This window comes from Manis javanica, chromosome 3, assembly GCF_040802235.1.
Source record: "Manis javanica isolate MJ-LG chromosome 3, MJ_LKY, whole genome shotgun sequence".
In the NCBI taxonomy this organism is placed as follows: domain Eukaryota; kingdom Metazoa; phylum Chordata; class Mammalia; order Pholidota; family Manidae; genus Manis; species Manis javanica.
The window spans coordinates 194,880,755-194,898,565 of record NC_133158.1 but is presented as its reverse complement, the minus strand read 5'-3'; the positions used below and the strand labels follow the sequence as shown (position 1 = coordinate 194,898,565).

The 17,811-nt window shown below is 38.9% G+C and overlaps 1 protein-coding gene and 1 non-coding gene across 4 annotated transcripts in view; both read right to left on the bottom strand.

Annotated features, from left to right (window-relative positions):
• The window catches only part of TMEM154 (transmembrane protein 154), a 46,304-nt gene that overhangs the window by 3,594 nt on the left and 24,899 nt on the right, over window positions 1-17,811 (bottom strand). For 2 of the 3 annotated variants that reach the window (XR_012129613.1, XM_036998667.2), the window contains exons 5-6: window positions 17,478-17,563; window positions 15,551-15,608 (exon numbers count right to left, since the gene is read on the bottom strand). Coding sequence is in view for 2 of the 3 variants with exons in the window: in XM_036998667.2 (XP_036854562.2) it covers window positions 15,551-15,608; window positions 17,478-17,563 (144 nt within the window). In the remaining variant the exon portion in view is untranslated. Of the gene's footprint in view, window positions 1-1,684; window positions 5,949-15,550; window positions 15,609-17,477; window positions 17,564-17,811 lie in introns of those variants that run through there. The other variant, XM_017673805.3, reaches the window with a different exon arrangement.
• On the bottom strand, window positions 1,189-1,352 carry LOC118968554 (U1 spliceosomal RNA). The gene has a single exon (XR_005056285.1). It is a non-coding gene; the product is annotated as a U1 spliceosomal RNA (small nuclear RNA).

Below are 17,811 nucleotides of genomic sequence, written 5' to 3'. Positions count from 1 at the left end.
TAGGTTCATGCTGGGCTTGGCTATTCTGCAGGTCAGAATGACTACGGCTGTGAGAGAGGTGATAGCTCAAGCTGCTTTAAATTTTTCCAAATTCTAGCGCTAAGCATCTGTTCTTGAGAAATTCTGAGCATGCTTCTCCAATGCAACCTTATAGGGCACACCTACTATCCTGTTGACTTCAGCTCCAGTAAGTGGAACTCTTATTTTTTCACTCAGTGACTAGTACCTGTGTCCAGAAACAAGATGTTTTCCTTATCACTCCTATTCCAAGCCCTGCCTTTTGCAGGAAATGAAACACCATTTCCACTGGCCCTGGGGTCCTTCCTTCACTGCCATCCTGCAGCTTCTGATATTTCTCACCTTAGGCCGCTTCCACTTTGAGGCCTCCTTGCCCTTTCAAACATTTTCCTGTCACTTATTATAGGGGAGGCAGTTCTGGGTAGTGGCTCAGCACACACGCTGCGGGAGTTGGGGAGAGTTCTCCAAACCTAGCTTGAGAATGTATTATAAGGGTTACAACGAAATGATATGTGTTAAGTTCTTATCCAGGATTGTTTCCTCATTGGGTACCCAGTATTCTTTCACTGCTTTGTGAAACAGAAGCTGTTCTGGTTAAAACCAGAAGGAAATACATACTGCAGCAGACTCTGATGCCATAATTGATCAGGTTTGACTTCAGCTGGGACCTTGAGGAGGAATCGTTCTGCTCTTTGTTTGTCTATGTACTGACTAGTGTTTATGACCTGCGAGAATACATCTTTTTCAAGAAAGTCTTCACACCATCTACATGTTATGAACCCGCCCATCAGCCTTGCTCTAACTGTTATAATGTGAAGGCAAGATTAGAATTAAAAGCAAGAAGAAAAGTAAGTAATCAGGAAAAAGAGAAGGTTTTATCTCCAAGATTTTTCCACAATTACTACAAACATTCTTAAAAATTCTATTACATAGACAATTACAATTTCATTCTTCAGTTTAAAAATATTTTGTAAGGAAGAAAAAAAAATAATGTGTTAGAATATCTTTTAGATACGCAGACAATGCAATTCAGTTTTAGGCTAGACAATTTTGTATAAAGCAGGTTCAGTTCTGTAAGAACTTTTATAATTGGTATTTTTCATTTTTTTAAATAGGTATATGGATCAAAAGAGTACAATTACGCAGGTAACGATCCTTGTTCTTTTTTGGGGGGGGGAAGCAGAAACACAGTGCCCCACCACCGCAAATCATGCAGTTGAGTTCCCCACATTTGAGGAAATAGCAGGGGTCAGCACAATCGGAGGGAAACAGACAAGCCTCCCCTTGAGAAAACCACCTTCGCGATCGTGAGTTCTCTCCTGCCAGATAAGTATAAAATCCTTCCTTTTCATAGTCACAGAAATGAAGATAAAAGAATTCTCCTTTGGAAAGATGCATAATTCACCCCTTTATTCTTAGTCAATAACATTTTAGTAAACAAATATCTTACCTTCAAATAAATATTTATTCTAAATATTGATATATATACTAATTACATAGAAAACTAATGTGGGGAATATTCTTGCCTCCCATTTTATAGTGCTTCATTTTTCAATGAAACTTAGGAATACTTTTCAGTCTATCACTGCTTAGTGAGCAACAGCATGTAAACATGAACTTATTTTTATAAAAAACCTTGGGGCTGGTAATATAATTTATACATATACACATGTATACCTGACATTTATTAAGCCATAAGTTATGAAGGAAAAATACTACATATATATTATTTTCAGCAGGCAAGGTAGGAGAAAAAAACTAAAACCTTCAATCAGTCTTAAAGCTTTGGTAATGTTGCAAATCAGTTCTAATCAGTAGCAATGGTGTCATTTCTTATATGAAGCTTACAGGTCAGAATTTATACACTGAACCCAAGTGATAAATAAATATGACATATGATGATCTCACCAACCTCCTCAGGAAATACTTAAATTGCTTGTAAAATGAGACAAGCTAACACAGTATTTTTTTTAACATAATTTTTACTTAACTTTAAAAACAAGAGACACACATACTAAATTATAACTGATCTATCAGATTATTTTTTCACTTAATTGAATAACTAGAATTCCCACTTTTTTTTGAAAGCTGGCATTTATTAAACATGCCGAGTTTTAATGTGGTCCTGCTATTACTTATAATTTCAGGGGTTTCACCTAAGTCAAGCTAATAGAGTGATTACTCTCAACTATCTTTATACTGGAAAAAAATGTTCCTTACTGCTTGTAGTATCTATGCATCATTCATTTAGTCCTGTCCATGCAGACCAAAGAAGTGAAAAATGCCAAGAATATGCTTTTTGTAAAAAGTCCAATTATTTATTTATAAAGTGCTAAAGGCCAGTGATGATAATGTGATGTGAACTGGGAGGTATGATTAACTGAGCTCCATGCACCTGAAGTCCAACTGTAAAAAGAACCCGTTCACCTTTGGTGGTCATCAATAGCTCAATGTTGTTTTTCCAATCTTGCTTAGCACTGAGATCAAAGTTTTCATGTTATCGTAAGTGCTTCGGTTTAGGAATTTCAGTTAAAATATCAAGAAGAGCTTAGAGTGTCTATAGAGTTGGTGAAAAAGTTTTACTTTACATAATTCTACAGACTGCTATCTCATGAGCATGACATGTTGTTTTGAAAAGGTAATGGAGCAAAAAAAACCAAACCCCTATGACGTAATTATAAATAACCACCCTCAAAAGGCTAAGAGGAAAATAAAATTTTGGTGCCAGACAAGACAGTAAGTATAAAGGCAATGTCAAAGAGCTTCTCAAAAAAAAAAGTCAAGCAACTGGTTGGTTGGGTGTAATTGTTACTAATCAATTTGACTAATTCCACTCCATTCCAATATACAGTGACTAGTCGGTTATTGCAAAACCAAAGAAAGGTAACGTATGTGTGAAGCTACTCTAGACTGCCTATTGTACCTATTAAATGAAAACCCAGAGTTAATCCTGAGTATCTCTTGAGTGTGAGAAAGTAGTGTGTATAAATTTAATTGGGTATAAAATTCCGATGTTTTCCCCACAATGAGAATTTCAGCAGTGTCATCCCTGCATGAAACCATGTCTTATCACTCCACTATATTCAGAATTTGTATTAATTCTGAAAGAAGTTGAAACTAAAGTCTACATTTCATGTGTATGCAACATAAGACCCTTCCAGAGATGGTGCAAACTGATAGCTTAACCAACCAAAAGAATAGACAAAAGTATCTTTTAAAGCATCCATTTCCATTGCTAGAGCTACAGGGTGTTCAGCAGAAGCGTCTATCATCCCCTGCATATCAAAGTTGATCCACATTGAATGCTTGTGTTTGGATAACAATGACCTTCCCAGAGAGAGGACTCACGTCACTGAGTTAAGAATAACAGACTGATGCTTTTACATATTTATTAAAAAGTTTCCTGAGGAGCCTGACAAGGCATTGTTGTTACCCTAGTTTGTGTGAAATGTACAAAAATGCAGTGAAACTTATGGATCTTTAAAATATCCTAAAGTCAGACTTTGCTCTGATTGGCTTCCCAATTAGGGTACATTAATGAAGAACTAACAATAACCTGAAACATAAAATTAAGCTTGGGTTAATTAAAAAGCAACTATTGAAATTATCATAAATATCTGATGTCTATTGACTGAATAGTAATAAGAGATAATAGGGTGCTAGGATTGACCCTTGGCTGTGTTGGCCCATACTAACTTTACCTTGCCAGAATAAATTATCTTTTAAAAAAGTGCCTTGTATACTGTGCAATTACAGAGGTTAGGACATTTTCCAGATATAAATTCAATGACATGCTGCTGAAGCTTGTGTCTTCTGGAATCTGAAGTTATTTTAAATAGTAAATGAGAATATTTTTATCATACCATAAAATATTGCTTCATCAAGACAAGTAGTGACTCTGTAGCATCTTACTATGCTGATGGGCAGTGACTGCAAGGGGGTATGGGAAGAGACTTGATAATATGGGTGAATGTAGTAACCACAATGTTGCTCATGTGTAACCCTCATAAGATTGTATATCAATGATACCTTAATAAAAATATATTGCTTCATCAAAGTACATTTACAAGAACCCTTACTCATTTTTGAACTTCTGAAGTCCGTTATTTGATAGGGTAGAAGTTTACAGGCCTAAATATTTACAGCAAAAATCTGAGATACGTAGAAAGAAGCAGAGACTCTTCTGAGAGTCAAAATGTTGAGAGCAAAAAAACCAAATACAAAATAGAAATCATGCTGCAGGAAATGGCAATTTTGGCGTAAATATCCGAGAGTCACCATGGAACACAAGTTGAACATGAATTTGCAAAACAGCAGTGAAAGCAGAGGTGCCACATTAGGATGTGCTAACGAGACTACGGCAGGCAAATCTGTTGAAGTCATATGCCATGAAGACTGTCTTTTGCCAAAGCTCTATGAAGGTCCCAGATAGCAGAAGAGCAATGGTTAAACAGAACCAAATAGTTCTCTTCCGTTGTGTGTAAAGACCTCCCTAGCTTCAAACACTGCCTGTAAAATTATGGGCATAATTCAAAAGGCAAATACTAATAAAAAGGATTCTGAAAGGGAAAAGAGGGGCAGTTTTTGTTAGGCATTAAGGCACTCTTTCAAACACAAGACCCCAAATTCAGCAGCTAATGTCTGGGAAACCTCATATTCCCTCGGTTTATACGTGGGGAGTAAACTTATCATTCTTTGTTTCTTTCCTGGAATAGAATATCAGGTTTCCGTAGAATACCTGAGGACTTCCAATTTGCTAGATGGCTTTAAAGGTCAGAATTTTAAAATTAAGGATTAAGTGGAGATTGACCTAAAGTGAGTAGGTGTGATAAACAGGCCCTTCTGCATTTTGCACCATTGCTTCTAGCATGAGGGTGTCACCAGATATCATGTAGAATGTCATCCCTGATGGACTGATAGGGACCCCCTGGAGAGCTGTGTTGAGGATGTTGAGGCCTGTCCTGACTGGGCAGGAAAGAACACTGAGTGTGATGAGTAATATCTGCCACCGGGACTGGTAATTCCTACTCCTATTCTGTTTGTAATAACCTTAAAGATCTCAGAGAGGTAGAAGGGTGACAGATGACCCCCTCCCACCCCGCCCTGCACATACTCCCTATCTGCCTGCCTGTCACACACAACCCTGTGTGGTGAGAATGGGCTTTGGGAAAATGTGAACAAGTAAGTGATTTTAGTTGAGAAAAAATATGGTTTGCTTTTTCATCCTAAGATTCCTACTCCTCAGAGAAGTTCCCAAGGGTGACTGGATCTGGCCAATTCAGTCACCAAATGGCATCCCCTCTGGACTGCGGACTCTCTCACTGTGCCCTCTTGGCAGGTAGAAATGAGTTTTCCAACCCCCTGGGATAGTGTATGCTGTGAAACACCTTTGTTCACGGTCTTTTCCATGACATAAGTTGCCTTGAGAAAGTTCCTGCTGAACGCAGTTCACCTATCAGAGGAGCTGACTAATCAGAGGAATTGAAATTATCCAGAGCTAATTAGGTAATAAGGTGACCCCAAAGCAACCATAGATAAAACAGCTTCTGATTTATACCCTGAGGAATGAGGCAGAAAGGTAACGAGGATTTAGCAAGGCCCGAGTGAATACGGTCAGCTAGACCGGCTGAGTGGGGGGAACCGCCACTGATCAGAGGCGGACGCATCCTACGGCTCCTCGCCCTCAAATGGACGTCAGCCAGGCCTTTTCCCAGGACTTTGCAACTGCGCATTCTTCCAAGGACAGGAGATGCCATCGTTAGAAGAGTGGGTGTTGGAAGAAACAGCAAAAAGGTTTCTGTGTCTATGGTGATTTGAAATTAATTAAATTTGAATCCTCTTCATCCTCTGTTGGCAAGCCCAGCAGGCTCCCTCCGGGGCTGCTTCTCTTGGAAAACATTAGCACCATTCAGCTTTAGGATTCATTGTCACTGTAAAAAACAGAACAATAGTGTATTTCCAAGAAGCTACGGAGAGCTGGTCACTCCACCGTGGAGGTGACTCAAGCAGAAACAGTCAGGAAGTTAATGGTGTCCAGCTTATAATTTTTGAAACAAAGGTCAGTTTGGATTTTTCTATTTGATCCCTGAGGAGGAAATCCTTGAAAGCTGAGAAATACTCCCCTGCCCTGGCTCTAATACCCACCCCGGGGCTGAGGTGCAGAGAACCAGATAGACTTGGGGGTTCCCCACTCTAATTAGACCCAGTAAATGCCAAATTGCCTTGTCTTTTCCCCCTTTAAAAAAAATTCCATGTGTTGTTTTCCCTCAAGAGTTTGTAGTCCTGGCTTGTTTTCAAAAGCCCATTTTGTCCATATCCACAAAGGATCTGGAGGTGCCTTCTCAGTGCCTTTTAGAACTCAATTATCAGGTATCTTAGGGTGCGAGTACACGTAAATTATGGACATGGTGTTTGGACATGACAGTGCTGGCTGATTAATTTGTGCCTTTGTTTCTAACTTGGCTATCTCGGCCACGTGTCTGGCTCTACGGCTTTTGCCCAGTGAGACCACATCTCCACCCAAGTCTCCTGGAAAGTAGGCCACTCAATCTCTCAGCTCCACCCCCGCCCCACCCCTGATTCTTTTTTTTAGTTTTGTGCCCCTTCACCCGAATTCTAGCAGGACTCTACTTGAAATGACCTCTGTCCCCAAGAAAGTGCCTGAATGACAACGTTCAATATGACTTCGCATCTCAGCTCGGAGGTGTGTATAGCTTGCCCTAGATTTGCTTCTGATCCTCCTTCAGGGCTCCCCTGCTAAGCCAAACACCCTGCGCTTCCAGGAGGACTTTGAAGCAATTTGACCAAGTCAAACAGACAGATCTATCCCTGAGAGGGGAGGTGAGACACGGGGGTGTGTGCGTGCGTCTGCGTTGTGAAGACAGGGTAAGAGGCTGTGATAAGGAGGAACCGTCGGTAGGAAAGGAGGAGGAGGGAAGACATTAACAAAACTTTTGTAGTAAAGCTTATTTAAAATGGAAACACGATGGAAAAATAAGAAATATTCTATCTGAACAATAGATGTTAACAACCCCCTTCAACTCTTGAACAACTCTTAAACTGGGCAAGGAGGTTTCATTTCTTGGAAATTGGGTGGTAGCAAGATAGTATTTCTAAGATCCTGGAGTTCATCTCTCCAGAACACAAGTTGCTGAATTGCGTGTTTTCCTATTATGGCCTTACTTTGAAATTTCAGCCACTTTAAGCAGAGTTTAATAGAAAGACGAATAGCAATGAGCACAAGCCCTCCTCTGTCTACAACCCTGATCTGTATCCCACTGTTATAACAAAAGTGATTTTTTTAAATTAATTATTATAAAACCAATCCATATTCTTTGTTGAAAAAATAGAAAATGCAAATAAGCAAAACAAAAATACTGACAGTCTTACTACAGTTAACATTTTGGTATTTCTTCTAAGCTTTTTCGGTGATAATGACATACATTCTTTTTGTATAAAAGGGGAATCATATTATACATATTGTGCTATAAACTGCTTTTCTCACTCTCATTCACATATAGACATTGTCCCCTTGCTAATATACAATATCTTTTTAGTGGCTGCTGAGCATTCCATTGTCTCTCTAGGGCAAAAAAAAAAAAAAAATGTTTTTTAGCTGTATCCTTATTGTTAAGCATTTAGGCAATTTCTGATTTTTAGTTTTTATTTTTTGTAAAAATTGCACACTTCCAGTTGTTACCTTTGCATAAATGCCTAGAAGAGGAATTGCTAGGTTAGAAGGTATGAAATTTTAAAGCTCAACTAGTCCATTGTCAAATTAGCCCCCTTCCTAGAAATTCTATTCAATTTACCTTCTCCTGACACTTTCCTTTAGGGAAATATCCTTTTCCCCACATCCTTTTCAGTATTGGACATTATTATTTTTGTTTTTCATAGATCCAATAAGCGAAAATAGTATGATTATTTACCTTCACTTTTTTTGTTGTTGATTACTAGGAAGAAAACATGTTTTTTCCAAGGCTTTATTGGTCATTCTAATTTCTTTTGCTAAGTTTTTATTGATAACCTTTACTCATATTTAAAATGGGACAATTATCTTTTTTACCAGTTTGTCTATTGAGAATAATTTTTGTTCATCTTTTATATATAACAATTACTTTTTCCCAGTGCCATTTTCCTATTTATTTATTTATTTGGTGTAGAGAATTTCTAGGGTTTTTTTTGATGTCATCAAATCTGTACTCTTCTGACATGGTTTCTGATTTGCGTGTCATGTTTACAAACTAATCCCCACCTTAGAGTGATGATAATATTTACCTATACTTTATCTGAAATTTTTTTCTTTCTTTTTACATTTAAACTTAACGCGGAGTCTATTTAAATCTGAAGTGTGGGGTAGGGTTCTAAATTTTCCTTCCAAGTATTAAGTCAGTTGTCCCAAGACTGTTTGGTGAGGAACCTATTTGCCATGTCATGCTATTTTATTGTACGTGATATGGCTTCGCATGCTTCAGGCTGTTTCTGAAGATTCTGTTATAGTCCGTTAATAAATCTCCTTTGGCTCTGGGTGTCCACAGTGTTAATTATTGTCACATGTTCCCTGCACCCCCTCCCTCCTCTTGACTCACAAGAGTTTTTTTTCCTTCTTTAGAGTTGTCCTGGCTGTTTGTGCCAGTTATTCTCCCAGATGAAATGTTCATTGGGATCTTTAAGTGACTGGGTTTAACTTAAAGTGACAATTTTTACATTGTTGAGTGGTTCACCCAGGAACACAGTATGTCTTTCTCTATTTGTTTAAATCTTTTATGTCTCTCAATAAAAAATTGAGCAATTTCTTTCTATATTACCCATGCATTTTTAAGTTTATTCCTGGGTATTTCACACCTTGTGTTGCCTTTGTGGCAATACCAGTGCTGCACAGTGGCTTTTTTTAGCACACTAGATAAGAGCACCAGGTCAGATGGTCACGCTTGAATCAGGGCTCAGCCACTTCCTTGTTGTGGAACGATGGGCAAGTTAGTCTTTCTTAACCTGTTTTCTATTCTCATCTTATGTGCAAAACATACATAATACTATCATGTGCCTTCCAGGCTTGTTGTAAAGAATAAATGAGAAAATGTAGGTAAAGCACTATGCTATAGGCCTGACAGACTATGTATGTTCCTCTTATTTTGTAGATTCCACCTGAGCAAGTGTCTGCCAGTTAAATATAAGCTTAAACATTGCTTCAAATATCCAAAGGCTTTAAGAAATCATTTTCCAAAAGAAACTTTTAATTTCTGAGGAGAAGCTATTTTAAATGGTTTGTTTAGGACACTCGACAAGCAATTTGAAGACTGAGCATGTTACACTGTCCCTGACCAGAACTCATTTACTTAAAGCGCCAGAGAGAGCACAGGAGCTCGAGCATGGCACTATGGTGATAGCTCTGTGGCCTGTGAGCGACGTGACAGGCCCTACCACCCAAAACAGGCCCAGGGTGGGTACAAGTTGCTTCAGCTGTGGGACATGGGTCATTCTTGTGTTGCAACTCTACATGCAAATTGTCCCCGCGGGGTGACGGCCACCAGGCCTGTGAGTATTCAGCAGCCTGAGTGTGGGCCACCCGGGGGCCTGGAGGCATTCTCCCTCTCACTCTCATTCCTGTATTTAGTTAGACGCATTCCCTGCTGTCTCTGTGGCTATTGATCATCTCTGTGACGTGATCAAATAAGCCCAGACGTTTTTTAACTCTGGCAAATTTCCTGTTAAAATATCTTGGCAAACTGCCACATAATTGCAACAAGTAAAGTAAGCGATCCCACTTCAAACCTTTGTTGCTTGCCTCTATGTTAATTCCTGTCGTTTTTGTAACTTTACGACAGTGGCATTAGTGAGTCATTTTTCTCAGGGTGTTATATAGATATTTTAAGAATGTGGGATGGCTCTCTCAAAAGCCTGTATAGTAACAGGCCTGCAAACTGTAAAAACAAACTGAGTTGAGTAAAAAGCATCGTCTTCCTATTTTTAAGAGAGCATTTAATTGGAATGCCACCAGTTAAATGAGGACAGATGCAACTCTGACACCTGGTTTCCTAACAGCGGCTTTGTTGCAGTCAGGGACAGATAAGCCCTCTTTGTTCTCCTGACTAGTTTATCTTGTAACAATCTCTCTTTATGACCACAGCTAATGTTCTCTATCTCTGGAGATGGCAATAAACCCAAGCTAAGCCTTTCTTGAGTTAGGATGCTCTCTACCTCGGTTTTTGGGGAGTGTAGAGTTCATCTCAGCACAAAGGCTTTTAACAATTAGCTCACGCTCACACTCCCATTCTCTTCATCAAAGTGACATACCTTCTTCTTCCCGAAAGACGCCCGGGTGGAATTATAGAGGTCACGCATCTGGCCACCATCAGAGCCAGGCCTCGAACTAGTCCAAGATGCATACATCATGCCCGTAATGTAGACATAATCTGGGCCACGAATCAAGCAATGGTGTGGGTTCTTAGATTTAATGCATGTTCCCGCCCCTCCATTCACCCCCCCAACACCTGCGTTTTAACAATATTATTTTAGGTTATTATCCTGCAGGATTAGAAATTGTTATGTAGCTCAGATTTGATAGAACCTATCTGGCACTTCATACACTTAATACTTAATATTTGTTGACTTTTAAATGACTTGTAAGGGACTAGAGAGGAAAAGGGGGAAGAAACTCATAAAGAACGAACGTTAAGTAGAAGTGGCCACAGAGAATTACTTGAGCAGAGAGGCTAAGAAGTCACACAAAACTGCTGCTTTCTTGCAATTAATGGCTCAGTCTCATCAGTGGCGGCACTCGATGATGGACCTACCACCCAGCAAACACTTTCACACGTTAGCCTCACGGTGGCTGACTTTCTTACAGCTAAGGGTTCTTTTAAAAAAATACCCACATCTGTCTTTTAATTTAAGGAACAGCCCTCTTATTTAACTAATAAAAGAAAATGAAAAATGCTGTTTTCAAAGAAACTCTCCTCTCCACTGAGCTTTGTCATAAACTTGTGTGAACCTGGACAAGTCACTTAATCTCTTCGACTTCCAGGTCTACTCTTATGGGTTATTCCATTTTTAACTGGTTGTCTTGGCATGATGTACACAATATAGTAGGTGTTCAATAAATGTTATAAAAAACCACACTGACGATTGAACTTTCTCCAAAAAAGGGACAAAGAGAAGGGAAGGAACAACAAGAGATTCACAAACTTCTCTCTTAAACTAGCCTGGATTTTCCTGAGAAATATTGAGGTATCCATTTTTATAATGACATTGAGCTCAGGCATAAATCATAAGATAAACTATAGAATTATGACAGAGACAGAATACACATACTGTTACCCTCTCTGACTTTGTTCATGTCCTAGGTAATAGTACCCAAGCATCTGGCACCTAGAAAATGCTATATAAACGTCTTACTGTTCTTGCTATTACTGTACTTGCAAAATTATAAATTTGCTTGGATGGAACCCAATCTAATTTTTTCCCTAATCTTTCCCAATGATGTTGCTTAATGTAAAATCATCACTGTGGCTGGCCAATAGGCATAAAGGGAAAGAAGATGGACACTTAGCTAATATTTGCCATTCCTTTTCTGGGATTATTCACCTAAACTTGCAGAGAGAGAAACACCAAGCTTTCAGGAAAGTGTCTAATTCATCTTTCAATTTATGGAATATCCATTTTATTTTAACTGATTAATAAAACAAAAAATGCAGTTCTAAAAGAAATGCTTCTCTAGAGTGAGCTATGCCATAAACTTATTGTGCGAATTTGGGCAAATCCCTTAACCTCTTTGAATTCCAGGTTTACTCAGATGAATTATTTCATTTTTAAGTGGTTGTCTTGGCATAATGTACACAATGCCATGCACATATTAGGTATTCAGTGAACATTATTTTTAAAACTACATTTACCATTGCCTAAGGAAAAAAGAAGAGGCTGGCTAGACTTTAAGCCGCATGATAAAAGGCACTCTATCTCTCTTGCACTTGCCACTACCTAGCAGCATTCAGGAAGGTGTCGTGAGGGTAGGTGGAGACAATAAGGGAGTACATTCTTTACAGCGAATTTAAACAATAATAAACCAATTCAGTGGATGCTTTTTTGTTATCACCACATGCTGGCAATGCTTAACAACGTCAGTGACTCCAAGGCAGACCTCTCCCACTGCCCTTCCCCACCCCCAGGACACTATTCCCAGTACCTCATTCAATGCCTGGCACTTTAACAGGTATGAATTCTAGGGAAAAATGCTCAGGTGGGAAATGAGAATATAGAACTCCCCTCCCCCACAATTCCTTTGCTGTCTTTTCCAACTGATTTTTTAAAGACATGTAAACTATACTATAAACTTGCTATAGTCCTTTGTACATCTCTGGTCCTAATTAAAATCCTGTGCTAAATTTTAGATTCCACAGCTCAAGAAAAATGTCCATTTAATGAAGACAGCACAAAGGACTGAACAATGGCTGGCCCCTGAGGTATGTGGAAAAAGTTCTGGAAGACCTGAGATCGTGGACCCTAACCAGTGAAGGCTGAAGGACTGAAGTCTTCGCACACAGTGTGGTGCGTGAAGTGGGTAGGACAGTGACGGAGCTGACTCTTCTTTCACAGAAGCACAGTGGACTTTATGTATAACAGAGGTTCTGTGTCAGGGTGTCTATCTATCATAAGGAAGAGGGGAACCCTGTAAATGGATTCCACAAGTCATAGTTTAGCAGGAGGACAGAAAAGTATGTTTTCAACTAAGCTCAATCTTCAGCAACTGCTACATACTTCCTGAAGCATTAGAGTCACCTGTATTCTGCTTAAGTGGTAAAGGAAGGTAAAAGTCAATGGGGAATTTTGGTGGGGGTAATAATGTGTCAAAGCAGGTGAAATGATGACAAGAAATGTACCACTCTGGCAGATGTCAGTACTGGGGGAGGCTGTGCATCTGTAGGGGCAGGCAGCATAAGGGAAAACTCTGTACTTTCCACTCAGTTTTGCTGTGAACCTAAAACTGCTCTAAAATATAATTTAAAAAGGGAGAGGGGAGGAGAACTATTGCCAGAGCAGAAAGGAATTAGTTTCATTTGCATGGTGCTGTAAATCTTACAAAGTGGCCTTTTTCTCTCTTAGGATCCTGGGAAACTAGGACAGATGTCATTATTTCCATTTTTCAAGATTGAGAAACTGAAGCTCTGTGAGTTAGAGTGATTTGTCTGAGTATGAAGAACAAATGACCATCTAGGTCAGGTCTTAAAACTAAGTTTAATGACCAATGCACTCTCCACTCATATCTCTAATGACTCACAAGCTTTTAAAGAAAAAAACAAATCTTATTTCTGTCCTGGATTAGATATTCAATTAGGACAATAGGAGAAAGAAATGTAAATGAAATCATGACAGAAAAGAAAGATTATCCAAACTATATATCCTTTTAAGAACTTCAGACTGCTAAGAGGACTATTCTGAAAGCAACCTTAATGGGCCTATGCTGTTAATGAAGAGGAATCAAAAGTCTCCAGATCATTCCTAGGAGATCAAACAAATTCCTGATTTCTGGATTGGTGAGGTCAGTAAAGAAGTCAATGGGGAAAACGGGCAAAAATAATGCTCACCCACCCATATAAATGTGCCTGGGCCTTGGGATGCAGGCTCATGAGCCCCAAAAGCAATGAGCTTATGCATATCGATTTTAATTCATTATTAATCATAATAACGAATACTTGTTGAGAGTTTACTTTGTGCCAGGCTTTGTTCTGAGGGCTTTGCACTTTGCTGAGATTTTAGTGAATAAAAATCAAATTTGCTTTGCAATTCATGATCCCCTTTGAAGTCCTCAGAAAGTGCCTGTGGGACTTGTCACTCTTGGTTCTGGAGGGCTGGTGCTGGCTTTACAGGTGTCCTGTGAATTAAGGCCAGATAGTTCTGGACCAACAGAGGGATGTAGACATACCCTTTAAAATCAATGACTTAGCATAAAGGCTTTTTGTCTCACAGGCAGAAATGAGATAGAGCTCATTTGAAAGTCCAGCCTCTCAATATTTCAAAAATATGATTTCTAAGAAGCTTTTAGCACCATGCAATTCACTAACATTAGGCTTCTATGCTGCCAGTAATGTCTAAGAACCAGAGGCAGGTAGATAAAAACCACTGACATTTCACATCATTTGAAGATGTCCTCGAGAGATACAATAATAAGATATGTATAGGGTTTTGGTGGTGATCTGAGCCCTATACGGGATATACACAGTGGCTCATTTTCAGGGAAGGTAAACACGGGGCAGGGGGAATTCATTTGTAATGTCTGTTATTATATTCCCCCTAGCATTTCTTTTTCTTTTCTCTGCTTGTTAATATCTGGCATTTCACTTAAATAGGATAGAATCTTTTCTGAACCAGCAATGAGTTTTATCACGCCGATACCTAGAGAGGAAACAATGACTGACATCTACGACAAGATTAGACATCTCCGTCAGAGCTGAGGCTTGTCTTGGCAAGACTGTGGTGGTGCAGTGTGGGGAGAGGTGTAGGATGGCGACTTCTTAGGTAAGGCTTAGGGAGAAGATGAAGAATAAGGCCCAGAGGACAAACATCTAATGCCAATCCCTGTCTGATCTCATCTCTCCCTGCAATGCTCTGGCCTCAGTGACAGCCCAGGGACAAGTGACTGCTCTCTGGAAGCATGTAAGATTGGCACAGGACCTTGGTTAACATGGAGGGGAGACAAGGTGGCTGGGATATATCCGGCCCTGAAAGCTAATTTTATTTATTCTAACCGAAGTATAATATCTCAGTCATGGACTCAGTCAAGTCCTGTGCTTGTTGATCACCTCTGAGTGACCCCTGCCAGCAACCCACTGCCCCCAAAATCACAGCGGTGCTCAGTGAAGCAGGTCACCCACCTGCTGAATCATCAATCCTATTTCCTGCAATGTATCCCATGTCCTGACCAAAGAATTACCTGATCAAAAACACCCCAAAACGGGGTAACTTCTATCCTCGCAAAAGGTGATAAATTTCAATGAGATTGTGGCAGGCCCGGATTCTCTAAAATTTTCTATCAAGCAGAGCCACCTAGTGGTAGAATGAAATGTTTTTTAAAATTCTCATTTGATTTAATCTCGTAACAATCCAATTCAGTGGGGTTTTCTTCTGTTTTGTTTTGTTTTTATAGTCATCTTATGTTATGTTCATCTTACTCTTATTTACAGTCACCCTCTTTGGGACTGTTGCTCCATCTGTTTTTCTTACCAAACATCTATTCCTCCAAGGTAAACAAACCTACAGTAGTTATCATCAGTTTTGCGACTAAAACAACTGACTCAATGGTGTCTCTTTAGCAGGGCAAGAAAATGTCAGTATGAATTTATTTCTAAAGACAAAGAAGATATTTATTTTGTACCTTTCTATTTCCCATTACTCACACTTCCTTTAAGTGTGAGTTTATACTCCCAAGTAAACTGTCACATAAAATTTACAGGCACAGAAAAGCGGAACAAAAGTACACTTCTGTGGTCTCCAATCCCCTCTCCTTACTCGTATAATCTATGGAAAAAATTCAAAGTACCTTGGGTTGTGGTTTGACTCCTTTTCTTCCTTTAAAGTAGGTAAACATTCACTGTCAGCTAGGACAGAGTAAAGCAAACTCATGGTTAGTCACTGAGCTTCCATTTTCTATCTCCAAGATCATACAGCTGAGCTTAGCTTCACATTTCCCTGGTCTGTATGGTACTCGTGCAGCAGTGGCCCCACCAGGGAGTTCCAGAGGTTAACAGATTAATGATGGCAAGGCTTTTGAAATGGAAAAAGCACTAATAGCACAGATACAAGACTTCAGCAAGCTCCTGGCCCTGTAGGAAAGGGCACAATTCATCGCTGCTCAGTTTTTCAGTCCCTGAAGAACCCCACTGTTGCTCCAAAAGCTAAAATCTGCATGTTGCAGGGTAGATCCTGGAATAAAATGGCTTCACCTGAGGACCTGCAGAATGATTCCAGCAGGACACACAATCGGGAAGAAGCAGATAAAGTAGGGAACAGCTAACCTTAGAGTCACAGTTCTCTCCTCTTATCATTATTTTTAAGGAAAACAGAAACCATTGGATCTACCACCTATGTGTCAAAATAACTCTGCTTCAGTGGTCAAGCAGAAGTAACTTTTCCCAGTTTTCTGGTTTTAGTGAGTGTAATACAATCATGATTTTGTACTGGAGTTATCTCAGGCATAAAAGGAATATTAAGTTAATAATATAATATGTTAATATTATCTATAAGTATAATATACTAAAATTTATATTACTATAATAATAAACCAGAATATTGAGAGCTTATCTTTCAGTGGTGGAATTTTTTCTTTTTTCTACTTTTCCTTTTTGTATTTTCCAGTTCTACTGTATATATATATATCGCCTTTATAAACTTAAAACAACAAAATGAAACTAATTTAAGGATTATCTCTAAGACCCACCCCTATTCTCAAATGCTTTACAGAGCCATTACTGCCTCAATATTGGACTATGAGAAACTGTTCAAAATTGTACACATTCACTAAGTGTTTCTAATCCTTCAGAAAGCTCATCTTGATAAGTGTCTGGTTTATTCTAATTATTCAAATAATAGATCTCTGCTTTTGAGAACTTCCATTGCAGATTACTAAAACAGACAGATCTCAGGATATTTTTTAAAGATAAATGTTGAAAGTACAAATGATAGAATAATATAAATAGTGGATTTTGTTAATTTAATCTGAACATTAAAAATAACTTACTGATTGTTAAAGGAATTTAAAAAAAATAGCTGTCATCAGTTTTAAAGGCCAATGTTGACTTAATGAAAAGTAACATATTGCTACCTGATACCAGTTGGAAATCAAGTTATACAGGAATATTTATATTATTATCTATATTAGTGCTGCCCACTAGAACTTTCTACAGTGACAAAAAAATTCTAGATTTGCACTGTATAATATAGTAGCCACAAGTAGTTACTAACACTCAAAATGTGGCCACAGTGACTAATGAACAAAATTTTGTATTTAATCAAAAATGTTTTAATATAAACAGTCACATTATCACAAATGGCTATTGTACTGGACAGTACCAATCTATATCAACTATATTTGATGAAGGTTTATATCCATGTACAGATTAAAAACATGGATCTCTCAATTCTATTATATATAAGGTATTGACAGATCCTCACATTTTCCAGATAATTTGGACTCAGAGATTTCCTTGCCTGAAAAAAGACCATTTTTTCTTCTTGAAAAAGACCATTCGAAAAACTTGTGCAAAAATGAAAACAAGTGGCCACAAGTGATGCAATCATTAAACCAAATATTTAAGGATTGTCAGATCCAAGTTTATTATCTGCATCTATCAGATCTAATGTGGATTGAGCTCACACAGTCATACTCCAGGATTTATGGGGAATTTATGAAACTGAGCCTTCTCTACTACAGAGGATGGAAAAAACAACTTTAGGTTATTATCACATACCATTTCTATTCATGCTGTTCATCCACTTGTCCAGCTCTTCCATTTCTATTTCCATAACAGAAGGTGTGTCTTCCTCAAAAATAGGGCTAGAGAGAGAGCAAAAAGTTTGTTGGGGGGGGGAAAAGTGTGGTGTGCTGAATTCACTCGGGGAGAGCCTAGAACGTTGAGTGTGAGAAAGATAAACTTGACTCAGTGTCTGACACTCCAGGGTAGCCTGGGGGTCTGCCCTGTTCAAGTGAATCAAACTCTAAAGAGGGAAGGAGAGAATCAACAGAAACCTTCCCCTTTCACGGATCCAGAGATGCAGGGCCGAAGGGGACCCAGGGGCGCTGAA